Raw genomic sequence first — 22,804 nt, 5'->3', positions numbered from 1 at the left:
GGAAAGCCTAAATTAGTTTCTGCGTTCCACTCTCTGGACGTTTCAAATTTCTGCTTGACGTTCCTGATGAGCGTTAAGTTATTTTAACACGATATTAAAAGAGAAGGATCATCTAATATCATTTATTAAACATACATTCGTTGTTGCGATTTTATACAAGACACAATAAGATGACAATTTAAATAAGATAATTACGAAAGATTGATGATATCTATTTTACGATATACAAACTCGTATAAACCAATCTCGAAGTAAAAAAGAGAGGAGAGACAAGCGAAAACAAATTTCCGTTCCCTCCGTTTAACATTATGCTAGAATAGTTTTCATCCTTTCTCAAAAATCGCTTTTCATTAAAAATCCGGCGACCAGTGGCTCCTGTTTCCAGTTGTGTTGTTTTCTTAATTAAGTCGTTTGAATTTATTTCGTCCCTTAAGGAAAGAGTTAAAGAGTTTTGAATTTCGCATCATAAATAGAAAGGAAACTCGTTTCTAAACTCGGTCGCGTGAAACGTTGAACGCTTCGTGAATCGTGTTTACAGTCTCGTGTCAACGGTCGAGCCTGTGCTTACGACGGAGAAAAGAATTTCGTTAATTATCGAGGATCTCGTGTAAGAAACGCGTCTTTGTAACTGAAGGGAGAACAGCCACATTTGCTTGAATCATAAAGACGAAAAAAGGTGGTCGTGCTTGGCACAGTTTCATTGCTGTTCGCCAAGGTAGATGACTTTACCTATTACTACCTTATTACCTCTGAGAAATTTTCTCCTTATTGCTAAACCTAATACCATCTGGAGCTACGTGCAACTATACACCAAAACATAGACACACTAAAAGTAATAATTTGATGTACAATTTACCAGAGAGTTAATTCAAAATTGATCGTTTGAATACCTTAAGCCGTTCTCTTGGTATTAATAAATAGTATATCGTATGTTTTTACGTAATTTGAGTTTTTGAGATTAAACATATCGGAGAATTCGAAACCATTACAGAATTATATTATAATATACTCTCGTTACACTGATAACTGACGGTTATATCGTATCTTCATTAAATTCGGATTTTTGCGATTTTGGAAATTGGAAAGCAAATTTTTGAAACTGAAATATAGAATGATTTATCTGAAAAGTAGTAGATAGTGCGTACAAAGAATGAAGTTTATATACGTTTATCGTAAATTTATGTACGTTTCAGCGTACATTCAAACGGATTTATGTAAATTTCGCATGCTAACGTTATCGGCACCTAACGCGATTTAAGTTTTACGGCGTATATGCCTATAACGCATCACATGTACCATGAAACGTGTATACGTTCTTGTAAAGGGTATCCATACCCGGCTGGTTTTTTTTTCGTTTACGCGGAAAGTGGTTTTCCCATTTTACGGTGTACCCGAGACGACGCAAAAATGGAACACACGGAAAGGAACGCTCGTTACACGTACGTATGCCGAGCTTTTCAGAAATCAAAGTGCCACTTTGACTCTGCACCGGCACGCCGACGAGCTGCTTCGATTTCCAAATTCTCGCGCTTGTTCCGTGAATTTCTTTAATTTACGAGTTTGTTCTCTAAGTGTTTCATTTTAATCGTGAGATTTGTGATCGACAACTTTTTATTTTTGGAAATCGTATCAATACGTATTTATTTCGTTTAACCCTTACGCTGCATTATTTATTTCTCCAATTATTTTGGAGTAGTTTCGATGTAACGTCCTATTACACTGTCCAATGTGGCAGCTTAAAGTGTAATATAGCAAATTATTAAACTTACAGTTAACGAATTCGTGAAACAAAGAATTGGCGAAGTTACGCTTTAGCTGATGCGATATTCTTAAACACGCTATTCAATGAACATGTTCAGGCTCTCTGCCTTGCAAATTTCAAACGTTTAGAGCAAAGAAACATCTGCAAATTGACCTCGAAAAAGCCAAAGGTTGCTTTCGGAATGGAGCATTTATCGGTAATTGGCCCCTTAGCGTTCCCGTTTAACGGAACGGTTAATGATAATTAGCTCAGCCCGTTAGAAGGATCCGCCTAGTTATCTAGAAAATGATTTTTGCGTTACGGCTTATGTCTTTCTTACTTATTTTCAGTTGTGTGGAACAATGCCGCTATTATCTACTTTTACATTACAAAAATATTACAATATCAAGGGGCTTGGTAATTAGAAATTTACATTCAATCTGAGTCCATAACCACATCGCCGAGAACATTATTAAGAAGACGTTTATTAAAATATTCCAGTACTGACATGACTTTTGAAAGGTATTTAAACATCCTAGCTTGCAATTTTAATTGCTACGTTCTCTCTACCAACAACATAATTAACGATCATGAAACCTTTATTAACCCTGCAGATTGTGTGGCCGTCCTGTCAGATGCACGTGAAATCTTTTGACAACTATTTTTGGACAGACATGTTATATAGCTTGGCGACAAGACTAGACGTTAAACCGAGCAACATTATGGATGAGACATATTAGATTCATTCAACAGTAACGTGTCAGCGGTTTGTACTTGGTCATTGACTCGACAAGATTTATACTCGCGTAAAACGTTATTACACAATGTGTTGAATGATAATCGCATTATCCTCTAGCTTCTAGTGCAATTAATCATATTTTGCGTCTCTCGCGCTACGAGGTCACGCGACGACGATCCATTCTTCCGAGGAAAGTTCTTCGATTCAAAGTACATTTAACTCGAATTCAGACGAAAGGATATCCGTTGCTTGGCGCACAGTTTGGAAGTTGGTGAATTCATCGAAGTAGAAGGAACTCGTGAGTGGTGGGGGTCGATGGAAGGAGAACGAAACCGGCAAAAGTCGTGAAAATTCGCATTATCATCGGACGAGAAACATTTATGTCGTTGTTTGCGTGGCGCAGCGCACTGTAATTTTATCTGTTAGCATATTGTGCTACGAACAAAAGAGGGTCGTGAGCTCTCTCGAAAAGGAAGTGAAAGAAGAACGTACGAACGGACAAGAGCTGATCGATCCCTTCTGTAACTTCAGGATTTGCCGAGGAAGTAGTACGAATCAACAAGTGCGCCGACCACTCATTCGCGATTGTCTGAACTATCCGAAAGGAAATCGTCGAGACGATCTGCAGATTTTCAACAATGTTTGAGTAAAACCCGCGGACCGATTATAAAAACTCCTCGTGGTGGATGAAATATTTGAACATGTGAGAAATACTAACGGATGAGTTCTTTGAGGATTATGAATTAAGAATCGACGATGGAGACTGTAATTTCTAAAAACTAATAATTCTTTAGCGTAAAAAGATTAAAATGGGATATTCTTGCGATTTTTACATACAAATTTAAACTATCTATAATCTTTTCCGTGCTTTAGAATGCTCTGGTATTTTATACTTTATACTAATATCCTACTATCTCCATTGGGAACCCATTGGTATTTTCACTATTCTTTGTGAATCAACGTTGGATGCATATGGGAATCTAAAGTATTTCCTTCTGTTCTTATAAAGTTGCCATTGCCTCTTACTTCGGGCAATGTGAGAGGAAATGGTGACAAAATGGTGTGAAAATGGCCTGCAGGTGTTCATTGATTCGTTCCTATGTTTTAACTATTTTTACGTGTATTTTTCTCTTTTTGTCTTGTTTTTTTTTTTTTAGATAAAAGACAATTTTTCCGTTTTGAAGCTACAAAGTTCCAAAATATAAAGAAAAATTCCCAGTACCCCTCCCGGTGTTATCTTTTTCTAGTAGAGAATTTCACGTGCACGACGTCCTTGTTATCATTTTGCGTTAGAAATCAGATGCACCTGTGCATCTACGTGTCTTTTATTTCTTGAAATGTTATGCATGCCCTCGTTACTTGTTTCTTTGTGTACGGAACTTTTGTCTTCTCGCGAAAACAAATGCGCGATCTACATTTTAATAGATGTCATGATATTACACAATATGTAGCAAACATTAATATTTATTTTAATTTAAGCATCACGATGATAAATTATACACCACTTAAATTTATAATTTTGCGGAACATTTAACGAAATTAACGTACGCTGTGTAGAATACAAGACATTTTAAACTAACATTACTCAGTAGTTACCACGAATTTACATTAATTTCATGATTGCATAGTGTATTCCGCTGCATCGTTACAGTCGGAAGTTCCTTCGTTACGGTCTTTTCCCTTTTCCTCTATTCTTTCGCTCTCTTTGAAAGAAAAGTGATCAAAGGAATGCAATATCTCGTTGAACATACAACCATCTTTCAAATTCAATTTTCCGCATATATAATATATCGTTTATTCATATTTAATTCATGACGAAGAAGTTACACAGACTCTAAAGCGTAATTTTCTTTTCAGAAGCACACAGAGCCCTAGAGCTCCTCGAAGATTATCACGCGAAGCTGACGAGGCCTCAGGACAAACAACTGCGATTGGCCATCGAGCGTGTCATACGTATTTTCAAAAGCAGACTCTTCCAGGCATTATTGGGTAAGCGTTTACAACGACGTTTAACAATTCTCATTAAAAATATTCCTCGGATATTTTTGAAATATCTTCACTGTGCGTTTCATCCGAGAAATACGTTCTCCTACATTCCCAATGTGTTTTAAAATTCGAAAAATTCCGACGATTCATGGAAGATTCAAAGGAAGCGCACGCCTCGTCCCATTCTCTATGCTTCGGCTCAATCTCATCTTATTTATCGGAACTGGCACGTTGCCTCTCGAACGTTTCTCGCGCCATTGTTATTCGGAATAAAGAGCTCTTACCGCACGATTCATTCCGTTCGCATCCTCTTTCAAACGAAAGCTCGTCCAAAATTTTGACCGAGGCTTTGTGCGATCAACGGAAAAAGAGAAAGAGCCAATATCGAGCCTAGCTTCTGCTTGAATTCAAAATTCAACATTCTTACGGATATGCGAGATCCTTCGTGGATTTCTTTGAATACATACTTTCTTAATATCAATTCAAGATCTTTTCCTCATATTTCTTTTTATGCCAGCGAGAATGATAACAATCAAGTATCTTTTAACCTACTTTTGAACCTTCCGTTATAAAAGAATATCTTTATTCTAAATTGCTTGCAAAGTCGTCGATTTTTGTCATTAATTACTTTTCATTACACTTTGTTTTCATTAAACATTAATTTACCGTAATGTTTGTCGTGAACAGTAACAACTAAATGAGTTATGACCACGGTGGTATTCTTACAATTAGTCCACGTATATTTTACAACCTTCTGATTTCTTCGAATTTGCAGAATCATGCTGCGAAAGAGTTTTTCAATCATGGTGGCTTTAAAAATATTCTCTTTTGGTTAATGTAGAAAATTTTCGGACGTAAATCTACCATTGACGCATCACTGGGATATTTTGAAAACAGTAGAACGTCGCGTCGGTTTGTATCCGACAACCGTGGTAACCGTGTAAGTTACTTTGCGTACCAGATTGTCCTATTCCGTCCACTCGGTATAATGCTTCTGCATAGAGGAGATTAGTCTGCTGCACGTGCGACTGTGTCGGTTGCACCGATGCCGCGCTTCGCCTGTTAGTGCTGATAAACCCGAAACAGCTTCGCCTCGAGAGTCCCATCGGTGACGTGGGCAATGGCCGCAAGATTACACGTCATATCAGCTACGCTAAGTACTTAACGAGATTAGAATATTCCGTGAAACACCTGAAATTAGCGTCTTTCTACTAAAGTGATTCAAACACCACCAGCCTTAATTGCTAACAAAATGATATTCGTCGTTCGACCAAATCTTGCTTTCTTAAAATCGTTTTCCCATCTTATCAGTGGAAAGTGAATGTTTGAAAAAAAAGTTTTAGCGTGTTTCGCGATTAATCATTATTACAGTCGTTTGAATTGAATTTGCAGTTCAATTTGGAAATTTACTTAGTTACGAATGATATTAATTGGACATAAAATTCAAAAGATATTGTATTTGAATGATTGGATGAAGTATAAAGATCGATCATTTGATTAACTCTGTCCCAAGAATCGATACAGGTATTGTACCTAAGTTTCCATTTATTCTGGCAACGTCTCTAAAGGCACAGGTAGCTAGATATTCGGAGTAGAGAACGAGGGAGAATTTTTTCAGCAATTTTCTGAATTTTCCATGCGTTTCGTACCAAGCTGCTGAATAGGCTATGTAAATGTGCGTGCGAATATTGCACACATTCTTAATTCAGCTCGCAATCTCATTGCCACTGCATACGAGAAATTTCCATTTCAAGTTGTAACTGCAACTGAAACTCTACTGCTTTGGAAATAACTAAACTAAAAAATATGTACTACAATAAAACAAGTTAAATGTCATCGTTTTAATTAGTTTTTTTCGCGTCGTCACGTTTAAACTTATCATACAATACATCGTATATGTCCTCGATTACTCATAATTCCGCAAGAACCCTTTATTGCCGTAGCTGGTTTTGAGGGTAACGTCATAATTAATGATTCGAAGAAGATTGCTGCAACGTATCGTTGTTCGCATACCACAGTTTCCTGGTCAATGCCCACAAGGTTACGCGTCACGTTGGCAACGCTAAGTACGTAACAAGGTTACAATTTAGAACTAAGCACGTAACGGTGTTATACACCGGTGAACTTAGAGACAGAAGTTTATAGGAAACTGGACGACGAAATAACGACGCCGACTGAAATTGAGATGCAGTGCTCTCGGATATTTGGCCTTCATCAGTAGCGATTGTACTCGGATACGATGTCGCGTCGCGCTGATTTTCGACTTTCCCACAGTATAAGTTTGTCGTTAGCGAACTTACGACAATCACTGAACAAGTGTCCGTGAAACGTAATTCACTGTCAATCGTAGAATGGTTTGACTCCAACTGCTGAATCAGAGTATCTCAAGTTTCAAACCGAAGGAAAAGTAAGAAAGAAGATTAATTGGAATAAAAGTAGTTGGGAAGAGAACGGGAGATCTATCCCACGCGACTAGAAGAAGATTCTAAATTAATTTACTCGAATGTCACGATAATTGTTGTACAACAGAACGGCTACGGTTGCAACTGCAATCAGGTCACTGGGGAACGCCGGTACTTCCGATTTAATTTTCTCTAGACGAACAACCAGATCTTAATTATGTTTAACGCTTTTCCCGTGTCTAAAGAATAATTTGAATCACCGGCGCTCACCTTAAGAGTATTTCTCGCGAACGTCTCTCGTGTTTTCTATTAATTGTCGTGTTAATGGAATGCATTGTACAACAGCACCGACACCTTCGCGCATTTATGGAATTATTTTTCCTGAAACACGTTATATTCTTCACGCTTAGACGATTTAATAACCGAGTTGAAGGCAACAAGCAGAGAGGATTCGCATATCTGGAAATGTTTCCGGCAAATTTGTTAAAGATACGTGACACAGGCTCGCAAGGTACTCGTGCCTTTCCTTTGGTCAGCAAACTCGAAGATAATTCGAGAGGCTGTACCGCTATTTTGGACGAGTTAAAATTCTCGAGTAGCTTTGGACGAGTGCTTTCAATTTATATCTCGTCCTCCCCTTCGTTCGCTCTCAGCCCTTTCCCGCTTGTTATCGTCGGCATCAGCTTCCTACCGATTATCCAAATGGATTGCGAATTACAGGACTTGAAAACGATGGAAGTTAAGAGGTGTCTTAACTCGTGAAATTGGCCAAAATGAGAAAATGGTCGATCCCTCGCGAGCAAACATCCGTGGCGGTTAACGAAATTTTTCTTGAAATTCCAGAAATTTCCTGATAGTTAAAATTAGGGCGATAAATTGACCTTCGAGTTTGAAGAGCTTCTCTTTCAATTTGTTTCCATCGGAAGTAGGTATGTTCCTCTAATGATCCTTCTACACACACCCTAGAAAAGTCTCTGGGAAACTCGAACATTCGACGTTTCTAATCTCCCACTAATCTTACGAACCTTTTTGTCTGGTAAAGGAATTCGAAAGCCAGATTACAAGGAAACGTCTACTTACGAATACGTGATTTCCTTGAGCTCATGTTTCTTTCTGTTTTCTCTGTTCTTCAAATCCTCTAGAAATGACGGAGTCTTACCTCGGTTGCTTCGTGTTTGATCGGGGCTTCTCGAAATTCGGTAGAATTTACTTTTTCAAATGAAGGAGTGTGGTATTAATTGCAGGTCTACAAGAATCAAAATTGTATTGCACGAATATACATTTTATGAATTTTGTTTAAATTCTTACGTCATACATGTTGCCTTTTATCTTTCGAGATTTAATTTTACCTGTTTATTTAGCGAATGCAAACTTTGACGGATTTAGATTTAAGATCCTATTTCTTACATGGCCACCTTTCTCAAGAAAACAGATATGCGATGCAAGTCGTACCAAAGAAACCTAATTATAGGAGACCAGGCTGCTAATCTCATAATCCGCATTTGCACCCTTCTTGCATAGTTCCGTTGCTCGTTTTTGTTGATAAATTTGCGACGCATTAGTTTACTAGTAAACAAAAAACAGATCTGACGAATTCTGGTTTGAATTTGAATACGTGATATGTTTTTACGATGGAAAATTCGTGTGGCCATGTTTTCGATTGTTTTAATAAAAATTAAAAGAGAAATCTCTGAAAACGGTATGTAAATTTCTCACGTATAACCTATTTGATACAGTTCGTACAGTGTGCAGATACTCTACGGATCCAAATGTATGGTTCGACACGACATGAACGTGAAACATAGACACGATGCACTATTTTACATCTTGGTGGCGAATGCATCGGACGTTACGTTACAAAACACGACTGGCTGACAAATCCTTCTTGCCCTTGCACACGTGTACTAGTAGTTTAGGTCAGTTTTCAGCGATTCATCAATGGATAGTTTTTACGGTGTTCTCTATATGTATTCTCTATTTACATTATTTTTCATTTATGTGATATAATGGACGCCTATATTCTTCAATTCTCTTTTTCTTTTTTCCAAATGTTATGTGTTTTATATATTCTTCGATCAAATATAGAAATAAAATGTTAATGGAACTTGGTTTTCAGTCCTGAATCGAAAGGGAGCACGGTTGTTATCGAAAGAGATACGCGTCTCGAACACTCAAGGAATTCATCGATCTTTTGGTTAAGAATCGTTAATGAATCGGGCGAAACTTCATCTTAACGTTCGCGTCCTTTAATGGAATCATCCGCGGGGCGATAAACGTATTTCTCGATGCTTATAAATTAGACGTGGCTTGTTGACGTTGAAAAAGAAAGAAAGAGAAAAGAGGAAACTAAGCTTGTTGTCGCAGAGGTTGAAAATCAGCTTTCTCTCGCTTCTTTAAAATTCAGGTCGGTCATCGATCGGCGGAGAAAAATTTTCCCGAACAGCCTCGGAAAGAAGGCTCTCTCTCTCTCTCTCTCAGAGAATCTCTGGGGGAGGAAAGTATCGTCTACTTTTCGTGTTGCCCTGCAACTGCTAGAACTGGTAGGAGCCTGGTGTGGAGAGCGCGAAAGGCGGAAGAAAGGAGAAAAGAAAGTAACGAGACTAGAACGTAAAGAGGGGGAGGGAGGTAGAAAAACGGGAGAGAACAGATCAATTTATAAATCAATAAAAAGCGCGGCGGTGCTGTAATAAAAAGGAAATAAGAGTGAACGGGAACGAAATAGATGGAAGCTGAAACTACAACTCGGAGAAAAGAAAGTAGCAAGAAAATAGAGGGAATAGAGAAATATTAAAGTAGCAAGACACCGACGTTGATAAGTTTGTGGTTTCCTTTCTTTGAAGTAACCAGACAAAGGAAGTGATGAAGCCCTTTAGGGCAAGTGAAGCACAGAGGAAGAGAGGTAACTTCGCTCCTGTAATTTGAGCGAAGAATGAAATATCATGTTGGGTATCCAAACTTGACGCGTTACTGAGAACTCTACAATTATTGCTACCAATTTTGAATAACGTACCGCTCTACGCTATGTTACAGTTTAAGTAGCAGCAGAAGTATCAAGTATTAAGTACAGTTAAGCAGCTTGTACAAAAATATGTCTAACCCATGGACGTCGTTTGGTAGACTATCAGTACCAGTTTATCAAGTGATCTGTCTCATCGACAACGTGATTAGCGAGAATCCGGTTCACGTTAAGGAACCAGCGTAAAAAAGCGCGGTGCGAGACTCGTATCCATGTCCGAGATTATTTACGGCGCATCGTTTGTTTTAATTACGATTAACTCTTCTTTCACGGTGTCTAGCGCTGTTTTTTTATGTATAATCTTTTTCACGGGTACTTTTTCTATCCTGTGTCGCACCGCGCGGAAAATCCGATTTATTTCGGGCGTTAGACGCGGCAGCAGTGCAGAAAATTGCAGCTTCATCTGACCGAGCAATCATTCGCGCTAGGCTATTGCACTCACGGACGACGGCATTTTGGTGCACGGCGGAAAATGAAAGCGGAACAGAGAGCCAGGAAAATGAGCGCATGAAGGGCGGAGAAAGAAATTGACACGCGGGGTAGACGTGCCGATGACGCGAAACGCGTCAGCTCTTGACGTATTTCAGCTTTCGGGGCTGTTCTTTTCACCTTCTCGTTCGGTCTTGTCGAACTTCCCGTAGCCTCGATGTCACTATCACGTAGCAACCCCGTTCGCTTTGATCTTAAAATTGTGCTCATAATTCTAATTTCTTCGCTTTACTTGCACTTTACTTGGAGAACACTATTTTGACGTTAAAACTGGCAACTGGCAACAGCAGACATATGGTACATATTAAAATGGTACAGTGAAAATAAGGAGACACGTAAGATTGTGTTTCCATATTAATAAAAACGCTTAGCTATTTTATTAAAAGCACTCGTATGTTTTTAGAAATTTCAGGAAATAAAAGATCTAAAATCTGTCATTTTGAGATTTTTTCGTTTCGTAGCTCGACTGATTTAACGTTAATTAGATCTTACATCATATCAGGAAAATCGTTGTTCACGAAGAACCTTCGATATCGTAAACAACGAACTTTTATTAGAATCTGAATACCTTTTGCAGGCAGCAGAAATTCGATCGATATTCTTTTCATGAATATCGCGATGCTCGTGCAATTTCTCAAGCACGTGTTCTTGCCGGTACAAGAGTCAGGCATTGTTTCGAGGTTTAACAACGGCAAGGCTTGGGCGATTTTTATCGAAATTGGAATTGCGCACGCGATCATGGAACAATTATGGCTAATATACGTTTCACGCGTAGAAGAAACGACTCGTGTACGAGCTAAGTCGTAGAAAATCGCGCGAAATATTCATAACGCGAAACAGCGAAATATGAACTGTGGATAACATGGAAATGGAAACTGAACAGTGCCGAATTTTTATACGAAGTTTCGCATTACTTATCAAATTTACGTAACGAAAAGTATTGTATTTCGAAATAACTAGAGAACTGATAGTATTGCTTTGGAAAAATTGCATTTTCGCTTACAGGCTTCTTTGTTATCGAGCTCGGTAGCCACTGATACCATTGCTGAAATTTTCAAAATCGAAACGCCAGTATAACTACGTATATGTATTTTTATACGTGCGACCCTCGATCTCTTCTTTTCTCCTATTTTCTTCGGTCAGAGATTGGAAATACCTAGTCGACGATTTCGCATCGATCAATCTCCGCTCTCTTTTGTGTCTCGATATTGAATGCACTTTTTTATTCTTATTCATGCCCCCACAGCAGTAGCAGAATTTCAAACGTGGTTACTTTATTTGGCATGAACTGTATTTGGCAATATCAGAATTTAATATGCAATAAATTAAAATATAATCTAATTTTATAGATATAATATTCGATCTAATTTAATTAAAATGAAATCTAACCTAACCAATTTAATTAAAATGTCGAAATTAATCGTTGGGATAATGCACGTCCGTCTCGTGAAAAGAAATTTGGTATAAAATATAATTATTCCAGTAATATGCTACATAATATATATTACGCAGAAATGTGCGTAAAATTTTTTTTAATATTTTAGATTATATCGTAAAGCGAAATACAAAAATTGAAAATAATTATCCAGGTGTTTAAAATTCGTCGGTCAAGGAATCAACCATAGGAGAAAGTAAAAAAGCTTCAACAAACACGCGTAGGTCTCACTCAGGACGGTGCTTTTAATTTTCATTGTTTTTGCCTTAGTACACGTGTATTCGTAAACAATAGGATCGTGGATGCAGTGTATGATGTTCATCGTCGATCTTAAAATCTACTTTGCTTTCCCCACGGTTCACAATGCTTGGTACATATTGCGGTATATAAAGGAGCATATGTATCTTTATATAACGAACTTTTGTCCCCGGGCCCGAGTATTCATTAATTACCATTGTGTAGTGGCCTTTATTGTCACGCAGGGCTTTGTTTTACGCGCGGGATACGCAGCTAGCAAAGTACCTGGCTTCCAATTCTTAGCGTGGCCTTTCTGTGGCAAAACACTTAGATTTATTCAAAACCGTTTTCCTTGTTTGCATTCAAAAGATACGAATGACTTTGCTGAGTCTTTTTCTTGCTGCTCGAAAATTTAATACTTTCATGGTGATTTTAATTATTTAATTTTATTTGGAAACAGTTATATTTCAATCAACAAAAAATCGGTTCTTTTTCGCTAGAAATTCAGTAGATACTATGTACTTGAAAAAGAATACTGTGGTAAAAATCATATTAACCCCTTGTTTCATAATGTCTTGTCATACTCGTGATAGACTATGATGGAACTACAAAGCAAGAGCTGTGTTCACAATGAATTTTTCATTATAATTTAAAATTTTGTTCCAGCTCATAAAATTGACAATCATTAGATCCGTGATTTTAATATCAGTTACAGAATTTTTTAAAAGTAAATAATTCATTTTACAATATAGTATAATATAGTATAAGTTTAAGAAAAGACCAGTCTGTTTGGCTTTTAACGTAAAATAGATTCCGTATTTGGATAAATATTCGTATTCGATACATTACCTTTAGATAGAGAACAAACCCTTTGAAAATATGTAATAAATTCGTATTTTTTGGTAATACATTATGGCTTATGGCATTTAGGAATTCTAGTACACTAAACCACATATATGTATGTGTACAAAGTGTAGACGTATTGACGTTGCGTAGACGTATCCGTATCATATTGATGCACGGATACCTGTGCATTGATGTGTAGATACGTTTCCAATAACCTTATTGATATTGCATACAGCCCAATATCTGAATGTTGTAACAAAGTGTAAGCTCTCTTTGCGAAGGTTTTTTTATCTACGTGTACAGTAGAATATATCTTTTGTAGTTACCATTTTCGAACTTTTATTTCGCTCTCGCAGCAAGCTTGACTTTTGTATTTTCTGTGTAAATACGGCTACGATACTTGGATAAGTCAAATTTACTCTGTTAATGGACGCGATAAACGTTTATTCTGCTCTCATCAATGTTTTTCTTTCTTCAGCAACTCGAAAATTAATACATCACGCGCTTCCGTAACGCAAAATATTTGATATTTTAAACTTCTTTCATCTTTGCCAAGTTATTACGTTTTGTAAAAAGAATAATATTCAAATATTTATACAAACTCGATGAATTTATTTCATTGAACGAAAGATAGTACATTAGAAGAAAGTTTTTCGATCCGCAAGAAGATGGAAAATGCAGTTCGAGAAAAAGGTTTGTCGTTAAAACAAGATCGTTAACATGGATTTCTTGAGGCCGGTGGAATGGCCATTGGTTTCTGACGATGGCACGCTGCTGGGTGAATAGCGGCCTGTGTCGACGGGCGGGACAATTTGAAATTCAAAGCACGAGCAGGCAATGTTGTAAGATCGTTAACCGAATACTACGATCGTTGCTGCGGGTGCTGTCGTCGCAGTTGTTACGAGGGTGACCAATTTCTCTCGTTTTCCCCGAGAATCGTTCCCATTCGTTGCTCCATGTTGCACACATGAATCCGATTCGTCGCCATAAACTTGGCCATTAGCCGCTTCGTCACGATTTTCGGCCATTTTCTCTCTCATCTCTCTCACTCTGCGCCGGCCGTGTCGGAGAGAAGTCGCGGCATTGCGCTTTCCATAAATCCGTTCGCGTAATTCTCCTGCACTTCTTCGAGAACTCGCAGTTTCTTGGATTTTCTGCCAAGATCCATTGTGGTTCACCATCTTTTTTTTACTTTAGAGTAACTGTAATATGGAAACATGATCTTTCGGAGAATCATCGGCGATATATATTCTCTCATCGCTCTTTTTTTCTTATTTGCATTAAAGACACCTTTACAAATCTCATAGCGTTTTTAATTTGTTCCCATTTTCCGAAACGCACGACAGATAACGAAACATCGTTTCGTAAATATTTTTTTTCCATCGGCTTGTTTCTTCTGTCACCGTGTAAATGAAGTTGGAGCTGATGAAGAAATATACAAGAGAAATCACCATGCACCCCGATACATGTAATTTCATCGTTAAGTTTCACGTTACGACGAAAATGTAAATTACTATCAAGCCTACGGATTGTTGCATTCCCACAAACTTTTCGGCGGATCGTTGACGAATCAGACTTACGTTGTTCGATAAAAATATCTTGTCCCACGATTATTTGTTCATTATTTCCTAACATCGTGACAGAAAATTAATCTGACGTTTGCAGAGGAAGCATCGATCGTGTCTTTGTGTTCAAATTTAAGAACCATCTTCCATAAAGAATCTTGGTCGAGGTTGATGTTACGTCGCTCAGTGAAGAATGCTCCTTATTAATCTCGTTTGTAATTGCTACATTTGATCGTGTTCTTGTGCTAATAAAGCGACGTGTTCTTCTTACACGTGCGCGGATTATATTTTCTCCAGCACGAAACGCGAAAGTTTGTCGATCGTTGCTTTCCCGGCTAGTAATCATTTACCGTAGCCCAGAAATAATTTTAACGGGCACAGAAATTCGATTTTCGCCGCAGCTTTTGCATCGAGTTCGTGAAATGTTATTTAGTATAACATAAATTAATTACTAGTTTATTCGTTGACGACCAACGGATAACTCGGGCAGATTATTCGACATACATATTCATCTCAATATTTCATGCATTTCATTTCCAGTAAAAGTATTTCTATATTTTGAGACCGCATACGGATGTCAGAAAATTACATTTAACGTGGCCGAATAATTAACACTTTTGTAACGTTATTACTTTATACATGTACAATTTTAATTGTTGAACGCTATTGGAATTTAATTTAATTCGTTACAAATGTACCGATAAAATTTGTTCGTCGAATTAATTTGAAATCTCGAATAAACTCGTTATATCATTGCAAGAAACAAGGAGAAGAATGTTTCGATTGGGTTCTTCCGATATCGCATCGATGTAACTAGTTAAAGTTACGAATCTGTCGTTCGATATTGAACGAGTCGTGATGAAAACGTTCGTTTTAATATGATTATTCATGCATCGATTCACTATATCCGTGCAAAGCATTACGTCGCTTTGCACCCTTTTACGAATCCGGTCTCGATTCAAAATCATTTTCCGTCGTAACATCGTTCAAACCGCAAGAAAGAAAAGCGTACCTTTGTATCGTGTACGATACACGTCAGCTCTCCACTACATTCCTTTTTATCTCGAAACTCTAGATGCTGACTGCATCTCATTATCCGTTATTATGCGAGATCACAAACGTGCATGCATAGTCAGCAGCATGTGAAATTTATCGGCAATTGGATCATGATATGTCCGGAAGGATTATCATTGATTCGTTCTCCTTTTTGGAAATTGATCAAAAACATGTAATGCGAGATATTTTATGTTAGATGAATAATTATAATATCAAGATACACAAGTTTCAGCAAAGTATTCGAACACTTCTAGATCTTTTATTGGTACTAGTATGCCCGATCATATTGGTAAAATTTGAAATAAATCTGAAAATGTATACAGAAATTACAATATATTTAGTACAAGTAGATGTATATCTTGCAGAGATCACAAAAGTATTTTGACAATCAGTTATTCGTTGTATGCTGTATACTAATTTTTTTATTAAATATCTATTTGCAATAATTAATTGGTTATTTCTATATACATTTAAATGCTTTTATCAACCTGTGTGTTTTTCTCAATTTTATGTTAACGTATACATGCGAAATCGTAAAGATAGCTCTAAGAAGATTTCGTTTCTTTCGTCAAGGCGTGAGTGGTCATTAAGCGATTAAGCTGTTTAATAACGTTCATTGAGCGGAGGAATTTATGCCTCATTTGCGTAATGCACTACGACGTTGTCCCCTAGTGTCGTGGCAAGCGACGAGAGCCCCGACGAGACGACCCGCAGGCGGCCATTAACAACTTGCTAGAAACTTATTACGGCGTGCAGGGAATAAAACTAACATGGCTACTTTCCATGAATACTATACTGGCCCTTATACCTTCGAATATAATGCTAACACCTTGCACTTTTTTCATAGGTCTTTTCTATTATACATAAAAAGCATTATCGGCTTACGTCACATCTCTTGTCTAATATTTATTAATATCATAATAGTAGAATCATAATTTATCTTCTGATAATGTTACGAAATGTTAAGAAAACTCACAATGTTAACAAGATACAGTGGCAAATTACCGAAAATATTACCATTCCTGAGTAGTTGTTGAGAGATTCAGAGTTCTTTCAATGAAGTTTCAACTGTGCTGAAAACCATTAGCCGTTATTGTTTAGACAGTGTTGCACGACTCTGATGTTTCGTGTTTCTCGTTATATTACGGTATTTCTGTATTGTATTATATTTGTCCTTATACATATTTGATTCACGAAGTTAAAATGAAGTTGCTCCGGAAGTTACTTCTCTAGATTGAAGTTACGAAAGCTTAGGAATATTGGAGGGTGAGATTGAGTCAGGACAAAAGAAAAATGGAAACGATACTTTCAAGAGAATCGCTTTTATAAGCGAATGGCCTGCCGCATGGTTTCCCCATCGATACGTTTCGATGTCTTTTGCATTGTTCTCTTAATTAAAAACCCATATTACTTTATACCGTGTTGGCATTACATTCATGCACTTATAACTAGATATTTCGCGACAACAGCGAGGAAATAAGACATCAGGGGAGAACGCGAAAGACGATTTAGTTCAGTTTGTTACGAGCGTAGTTTAAATAACGCGAGTTTTTTTTCTAACTCTAAGCAATTTGACGATCACGAGCCCTGCTGATTTTCTCTTGTAGCGAATTTTTAACGATGGTGCTTTCTAAGCGAAATAAAAACAATTCTTTACGTCAACCCTTGCGGAGAACTGCCGAAAGTTTCAAGAACAGTTACAGACACTTTAACTTAACTAATTTTCTCCACAAGCAGATTGTTGCTCTTTTCATTCGTGTTTCCGCGGTTCAACTTCTCGGTCGCAGATGAAAACACATTTTCAACGTGTAATTTGACCCAGTATCGAAATAGAATTCACGATGTTTTCTTTCAACAGTATACCCAACAGTGTGCGATTGTAACCGCCTATTTATATGCATTATGCTTGCACAGAACGCTTAAGCCAGTATCTGCTTACAGTGCATGTGAACGAATATTCCCTACTACGGTGCTTATACGGTGACCATGTAACGTATCAGACAGTCGACAGACACGCAGAGTATCAAGCCATGTGGCATTTCACTCACCGCCTTGTTATAAACTCAATTATGGTGTTAGTTACGCCATATCGTGGCTGATTATGTAATGTCGTGTGTACTGTCTGACTAGTTAGCGATCATATCTACTTGCTATCGCGTAGCAAAGTTCCGAAACATCGAGCTTACAAGACTTTCTCGAGGTTAAAACGATTATTATTAACGACACGTTTAACCTCGCTTATTTTGCGTTACTCGTATGTCCATGTATTCGTTATTTTATCATTTATTTTTTATGATAATTCATTATTTTATCATTTATTTTTTATGATAATTATCGCTATAGTTGATTTTGTTCAGATTACGTTTGGTACAATTTGGTAAAGAAAATTTTTGTTTTCAAGTTTCCCTTTGAATCGTGTTCTGTTTGTCCAACGCGATATATCCTTGTACCGAACTATTTATGTTTCCAGTTGATGCATTGTTTGCCGCGTAGACCAAGTTTGTAGTTTCTATCCTTAATGAGTCCACTAATGGAAATTATCAGAGCTACTGCTTTCGTAGGAAATAATTAGTTGGTTCGTCCTAAGACAGATTTAAACAATACAAACTAGAACTAGCTAGGCGGTTCTGTAATTATTGTAATATTGCGGCATGTCTCGAAACAATTGAATTAATCTATTTATTGTCAAAATGGCAGACATAAATGGCCAGATTAATTCTTCATACTTTATACAACTAGGTCGAAGATACAGTAATATCTCAATATTATGCCACGAGCATTAATTTATGAACCATATTCTACGAATATTTATTAATATACCTTTACGCTCTTTCAATTCTTTTGATAGAAAAAGAAAAAAGATATGAATGAGTATCACACAACGTTAATTCACTACTGGGTACGTTCTAGCTATCTTCGAGCAATTTAATTTCCTGTTTAATTTCGAACCAATTCAATGAAGCGGGAGAACGTACTGGTTTGGGAATAATAAATGACGTCGTAAAATAAACATGCAAAAAGACGAAAAGAGTGAAATAGAAGAACAGTGACTGTTCGTATGGTGATAGCGGGTTTGGGTATTTCACTTGGCCAAAGCGGCAAATGGACCCGAATCTATCGGACTTGCACATCGAAGAGCAAAAGGGGTGTGATGGAAGCTGAGGCGGCTAGACGCCGTAGGAAGGGCAGTGAAATATTGCCTCCGAATTCTGCATCCACCGACTCGTCTGCTTCTCTCATCCCCTTTCCCTTTCCAGTTCCTTTTGAACACCTCCGACTTGCCGAAGATTCTCCCTTCGAGACGAAACCAGAAGTTAAACGTCGTCGCGTTTATTTCATGTTGACGTCTCCACCCCTTATTCCCGACTTCTCTTCCTCCTTCACTTTTCATACTTTTTCTGCATGGTCGATTGCTTCAACCCTCTTTCTGATACCGTTTGCGCGATGTATCGGTAAGTACGGTTTGCTTCTGCCAGGTACTTTGACATTTTTATCCTGCGAAACACGAACCTTTGGACGATTCTCGTTCAAGGGGCTCATCTGGATGAAAGTATTATCATCTCGGCACTTTGTGTCTGTCATTTAATGGCTTATCTGCATGAAAACGATTCGAATTTTCTATGTTTTATTTATATGTGGGTGATTACAATTATTGTGTAGTAAAGATTATGGTTCAAATGGAGATAAGGCAAATAAATTCGTTTGAAGACTGAATGTTTCCGTATTTATTTCATTATGTCATATTTTCATTTCCTTGTAATTATAATTCAAGAAAAAAGTGGAGAGAGAATACTGCAGTGTCATTTTTTCATTTTTTTCCTTTTCTCTTTTTTTTTTAATAACAAGGAAGAACCCCGCTGTGTTACCGGTAAATTGCCTTCGCTTAAACATGTTAAATTAACGAACGTGGAAAACCAACTATTAATGGGCGTGTTATGTTTCCTAAGTAAACTGACAAGTACTCGTTTCCTCTTCGGCCGTTTTTCCCCTTTCAACTCTCTGCCCTTGCTGCAATTAACATGGCTGTATAAACTAGCAAAGCGAAACGACCTGAAGTTTCATCGGTAAAGCAAAAGAGTTTGAATGAAACTGACAAAGAAAGATATTGACATCGATCGTGTGACAAGCTGGGACACTAGTGGCAATTGACTATGTACCGTTGATTGTTCTTTTAATTTGCTTGCTACCTGTAACACGATTTTAAGCTATTCTTTAGCGGTATCTGACTTTCGTTTCATTTAATCCCGGCGAAACGTTCGTATTCATTGCCTTCTCATCTTTTTTCTGATATGTATATATGAACTATTTGGAGAACTCCACTTTCGAAATAGTTCTCAATTTTAATATTAGAATTAGTGTTTGATCGTTCAAAAGCTAGGTGATTATTATCAGCGAGACTAATTAGTTCGGTTTAGCGTGTAATTCATACAATTCGTAATTCATATTTATTCGTACGTTTTAAAATTTTATAATTATATGTATGAAATTAGGAATTCGTACAATTCCGAAAGCTACTCGTTTAAATGATATTTCGGCTAAAACTACTGGAAAAGACAGGACTATCGATCTCTGAATTTTCATTAGGTCACTTCGTCCTTGTGTGCACTCCGATATCGTTTCTTAACTTCGCAGGACACGCTGTCATCGAAAGTCACTAGATTAAAGCTGTTGGATAGTGACACGGAGACGCGTGTATGCACAATTACTTGCAAACTTCATCGTATCAAACTATAAACTAATCAAACTTTCTCGATCTGTCCGTTGGCTTTGACGCGGTGTCTTGTTTTTCCATTCGAGTCTACACGCGTATGATACCAGGTTACCTATAATATCACGCCATGTCAACAATTCTGGTTGCATCTAATTACTTTGTATGTAGATTATAAATATCATAGTTTTATTCACGCTGTGTTCGTACTTGTCACTTTATATTGATTTTTCGTGAGGTACATGCCTTTTCGTTCGAAAAAATTAACTTGTTTAATTAGATTAGTCTTTTTCGTTGATTCGAAATACATTTTCCGATGAGCCACGGGGCAAGATCCGATTTATCAAAAAGGTTTTTAACAGTTTGAAGAAAGTTAATTACTCGCCGGAATAAATGAACGTGGCTTCATTCCGTTGTTCTCCCACGATGATGAAAGATCTTCCTCCATTTATCTTCACGGAACTAACGGAACTCGAGCTTTTTGCACGAATTTCTTGATGCAATCGCGATTTAATACGTTTCTTTCTTCGCCCGACTTCGGCCAGATTTTACCCGCGCAAACGATCACTGCTGCATGCAATTCTTCTCTATTTTCGTCTTCGAGGATTTTCCTCGTCGAGAATTTCTTCCATACATTCGAATATCCCTTATTCTTAAATGTGCTTTTCAGAAGTCAGACTGATCCATTACACTTTTTACTAATTTCTTAAATGCACGATTAATATTCAATTCTCCAATAACGAACGACTTACATTTGTGAGTTAATTTATCGCAGGGAAATGATATGGATAATATCTGGTAAATTCTAAGGTAAATTTAAGCGACAGTGTTTTCAACATCATCACTTCTCTGTACTTTTCAATTTCCAGAGTTGTTCAATGTCGTTTCTAATGTTGAGAAAAGAAAGTAAGGAAGGAAACACTATTGTATCGCCATTTTGTATACGGACCACTTATCATAGTTGTAAATGCAAGTTATTGTGAATCAAGATAGTTTTGTAAATCGGCATTTTATTGGTCTTCGGCATGGAAAGTAGGTTTCGAGGTTTCCATCGCATGAAACATAAGAAACAGCGAACGCAATGCAGTGTTCCAGTTGGAACTTTCGAAACGACATTTGCTTGGGTAGTTGTTGACATTTTAGAGGTTCATTTAATGGTTAGGTGGCTGTAAACCAACATACTCCGAAATGAAAGACGTGTAATTAAAGCGGGCGGGGATTAAAAAGTAACAGAAACGACACATAAAACTGAAGACCTTAACAGCGATATTGATGTTTAATAGCGACTGCTGGATTAGCTTCGCTTATGGAGCCAGGTTTTATGATTGATGATAAAATCTAACCGCAGTTCGCATTAGTCTTTTTGTGCATACAGAACAACTAATGAAGAAACAATTTCCGTAATAAAATTCTCAATGTTTTTTGGAAATTCGTACGTATTACACTAATATCAAGCTTCGTGTGTTCATACTCCAGTGAAGATGCATTGGAATTTGCATGTTATTTAAAAAAATTTTTGAAAGAACGAAGAAGCAAAGAAGAATATGTACGTATATGCTAACCAAATTAAACGATATTTGTCTTTAAAGTTTCATTTCCATTTCATTCAAAAATTGGAGATAGGTTTCAAATGAAAAATTAAAAAACCTCGACCAAATCGGATCGGAACAAATTGAAAGTTTCAATCGAAAGACTATGAATAGCTTTTTTCTATATACGTTGATTGTTTTTCTCTTCCTTCTTTTTTTTTTTTTTTTTTTTTTTTAAGTAAAAGACTGGTAGCTCGACGAGTTTTATAGTTTCTTTGAAATCGTTCTGTGCTGACTGAGAGACGCGCAATATTTTCGAGGAAAGCTTGTTTTATGTCCGTAAATATCGCGCTGGCTGAGGAGGAGATGAAAGGACTGTATCGAATTTCGAGATTCGTGAACAGCAATTCGTCGTTCCTTTGTTCGACTTGTTCGCGTAATATTTCGACGTGTCATAAAACTATACGAAATTTCACGGTCGGTGTATAAAAGACAGATGTTTCTAACGAAACTGATGGCGGTGTAACCGATTTTATCAATCCGTTCATCGGAAGACAAACCTTTCCGAATGGCGATATTGAAATTTCGCGATTAATTTCGTAGCGGCTTGATAGAAAAAAAGCATGTTCTACGTTGATTGCAAATAACTCGATGCATCTGTCACGTTCAATTGCTTAGTTTCTTCGAAACAAAAACCCTTATTTTCTTTTTATCTTGCAGTTGAATACTGCATTTTTTACTCTTGGCTATAATTGCTTGCCACTTCACGTCAGAAGGAGGCAAATACGATCTCGTTGAAAAGAGTTCAAATTCTCTTGAAGTAAAAATCATCGAATAGAAAATTGCTCAGACATTAGTTTCCAAATTGTCTGTATAAACAAGTTCCCCGAACTAATATAATAATTCCTTTGAAACATTACATTGCCTACCGCTGTCTATCACCGCGTGATGTTCCGATAAAACGAAACGAGAAAATCGATACAAAATTGAATTCATATGACTTCTTAATTATCTGCCGTTTGATCTGAGCAATGATTACATTGGTGCAGCTAATT

The 22,804-nt window shown here is 37.2% G+C and overlaps 1 protein-coding gene across 7 annotated transcripts in view; it reads left to right on the top strand.

Annotated features, from left to right (window-relative positions):
• Positions 1 to 22,804, top strand: part of dlg1 (MAGUK family member discs large 1) — a 539,916-nt gene that overhangs the window by 66,377 nt on the left and 450,735 nt on the right. For all 7 annotated transcript variants that reach the window (XM_069122833.1, XM_069122830.1, XM_069122828.1 and 4 more), the window contains one exon: positions 4,338 to 4,469. In XM_069122833.1, coding sequence (XP_068978934.1) covers positions 4,338 to 4,469 — 132 coding nt within the window. The remainder of the gene's footprint in view (positions 1 to 4,337; positions 4,470 to 22,804) is intronic.

Source organism: Bombus flavifrons, chromosome 11 (assembly GCF_040668555.2).
Source record: "Bombus flavifrons isolate JBK064 chromosome 11, iyBomFlav1_principal, whole genome shotgun sequence".
NCBI classification, from domain to species: Eukaryota; Metazoa; Arthropoda; class Insecta; order Hymenoptera; family Apidae; genus Bombus; species Bombus flavifrons.
Note: the sequence above shows the minus strand (reverse complement) of the source record. Positions and strands in the feature narration are given on the sequence as shown.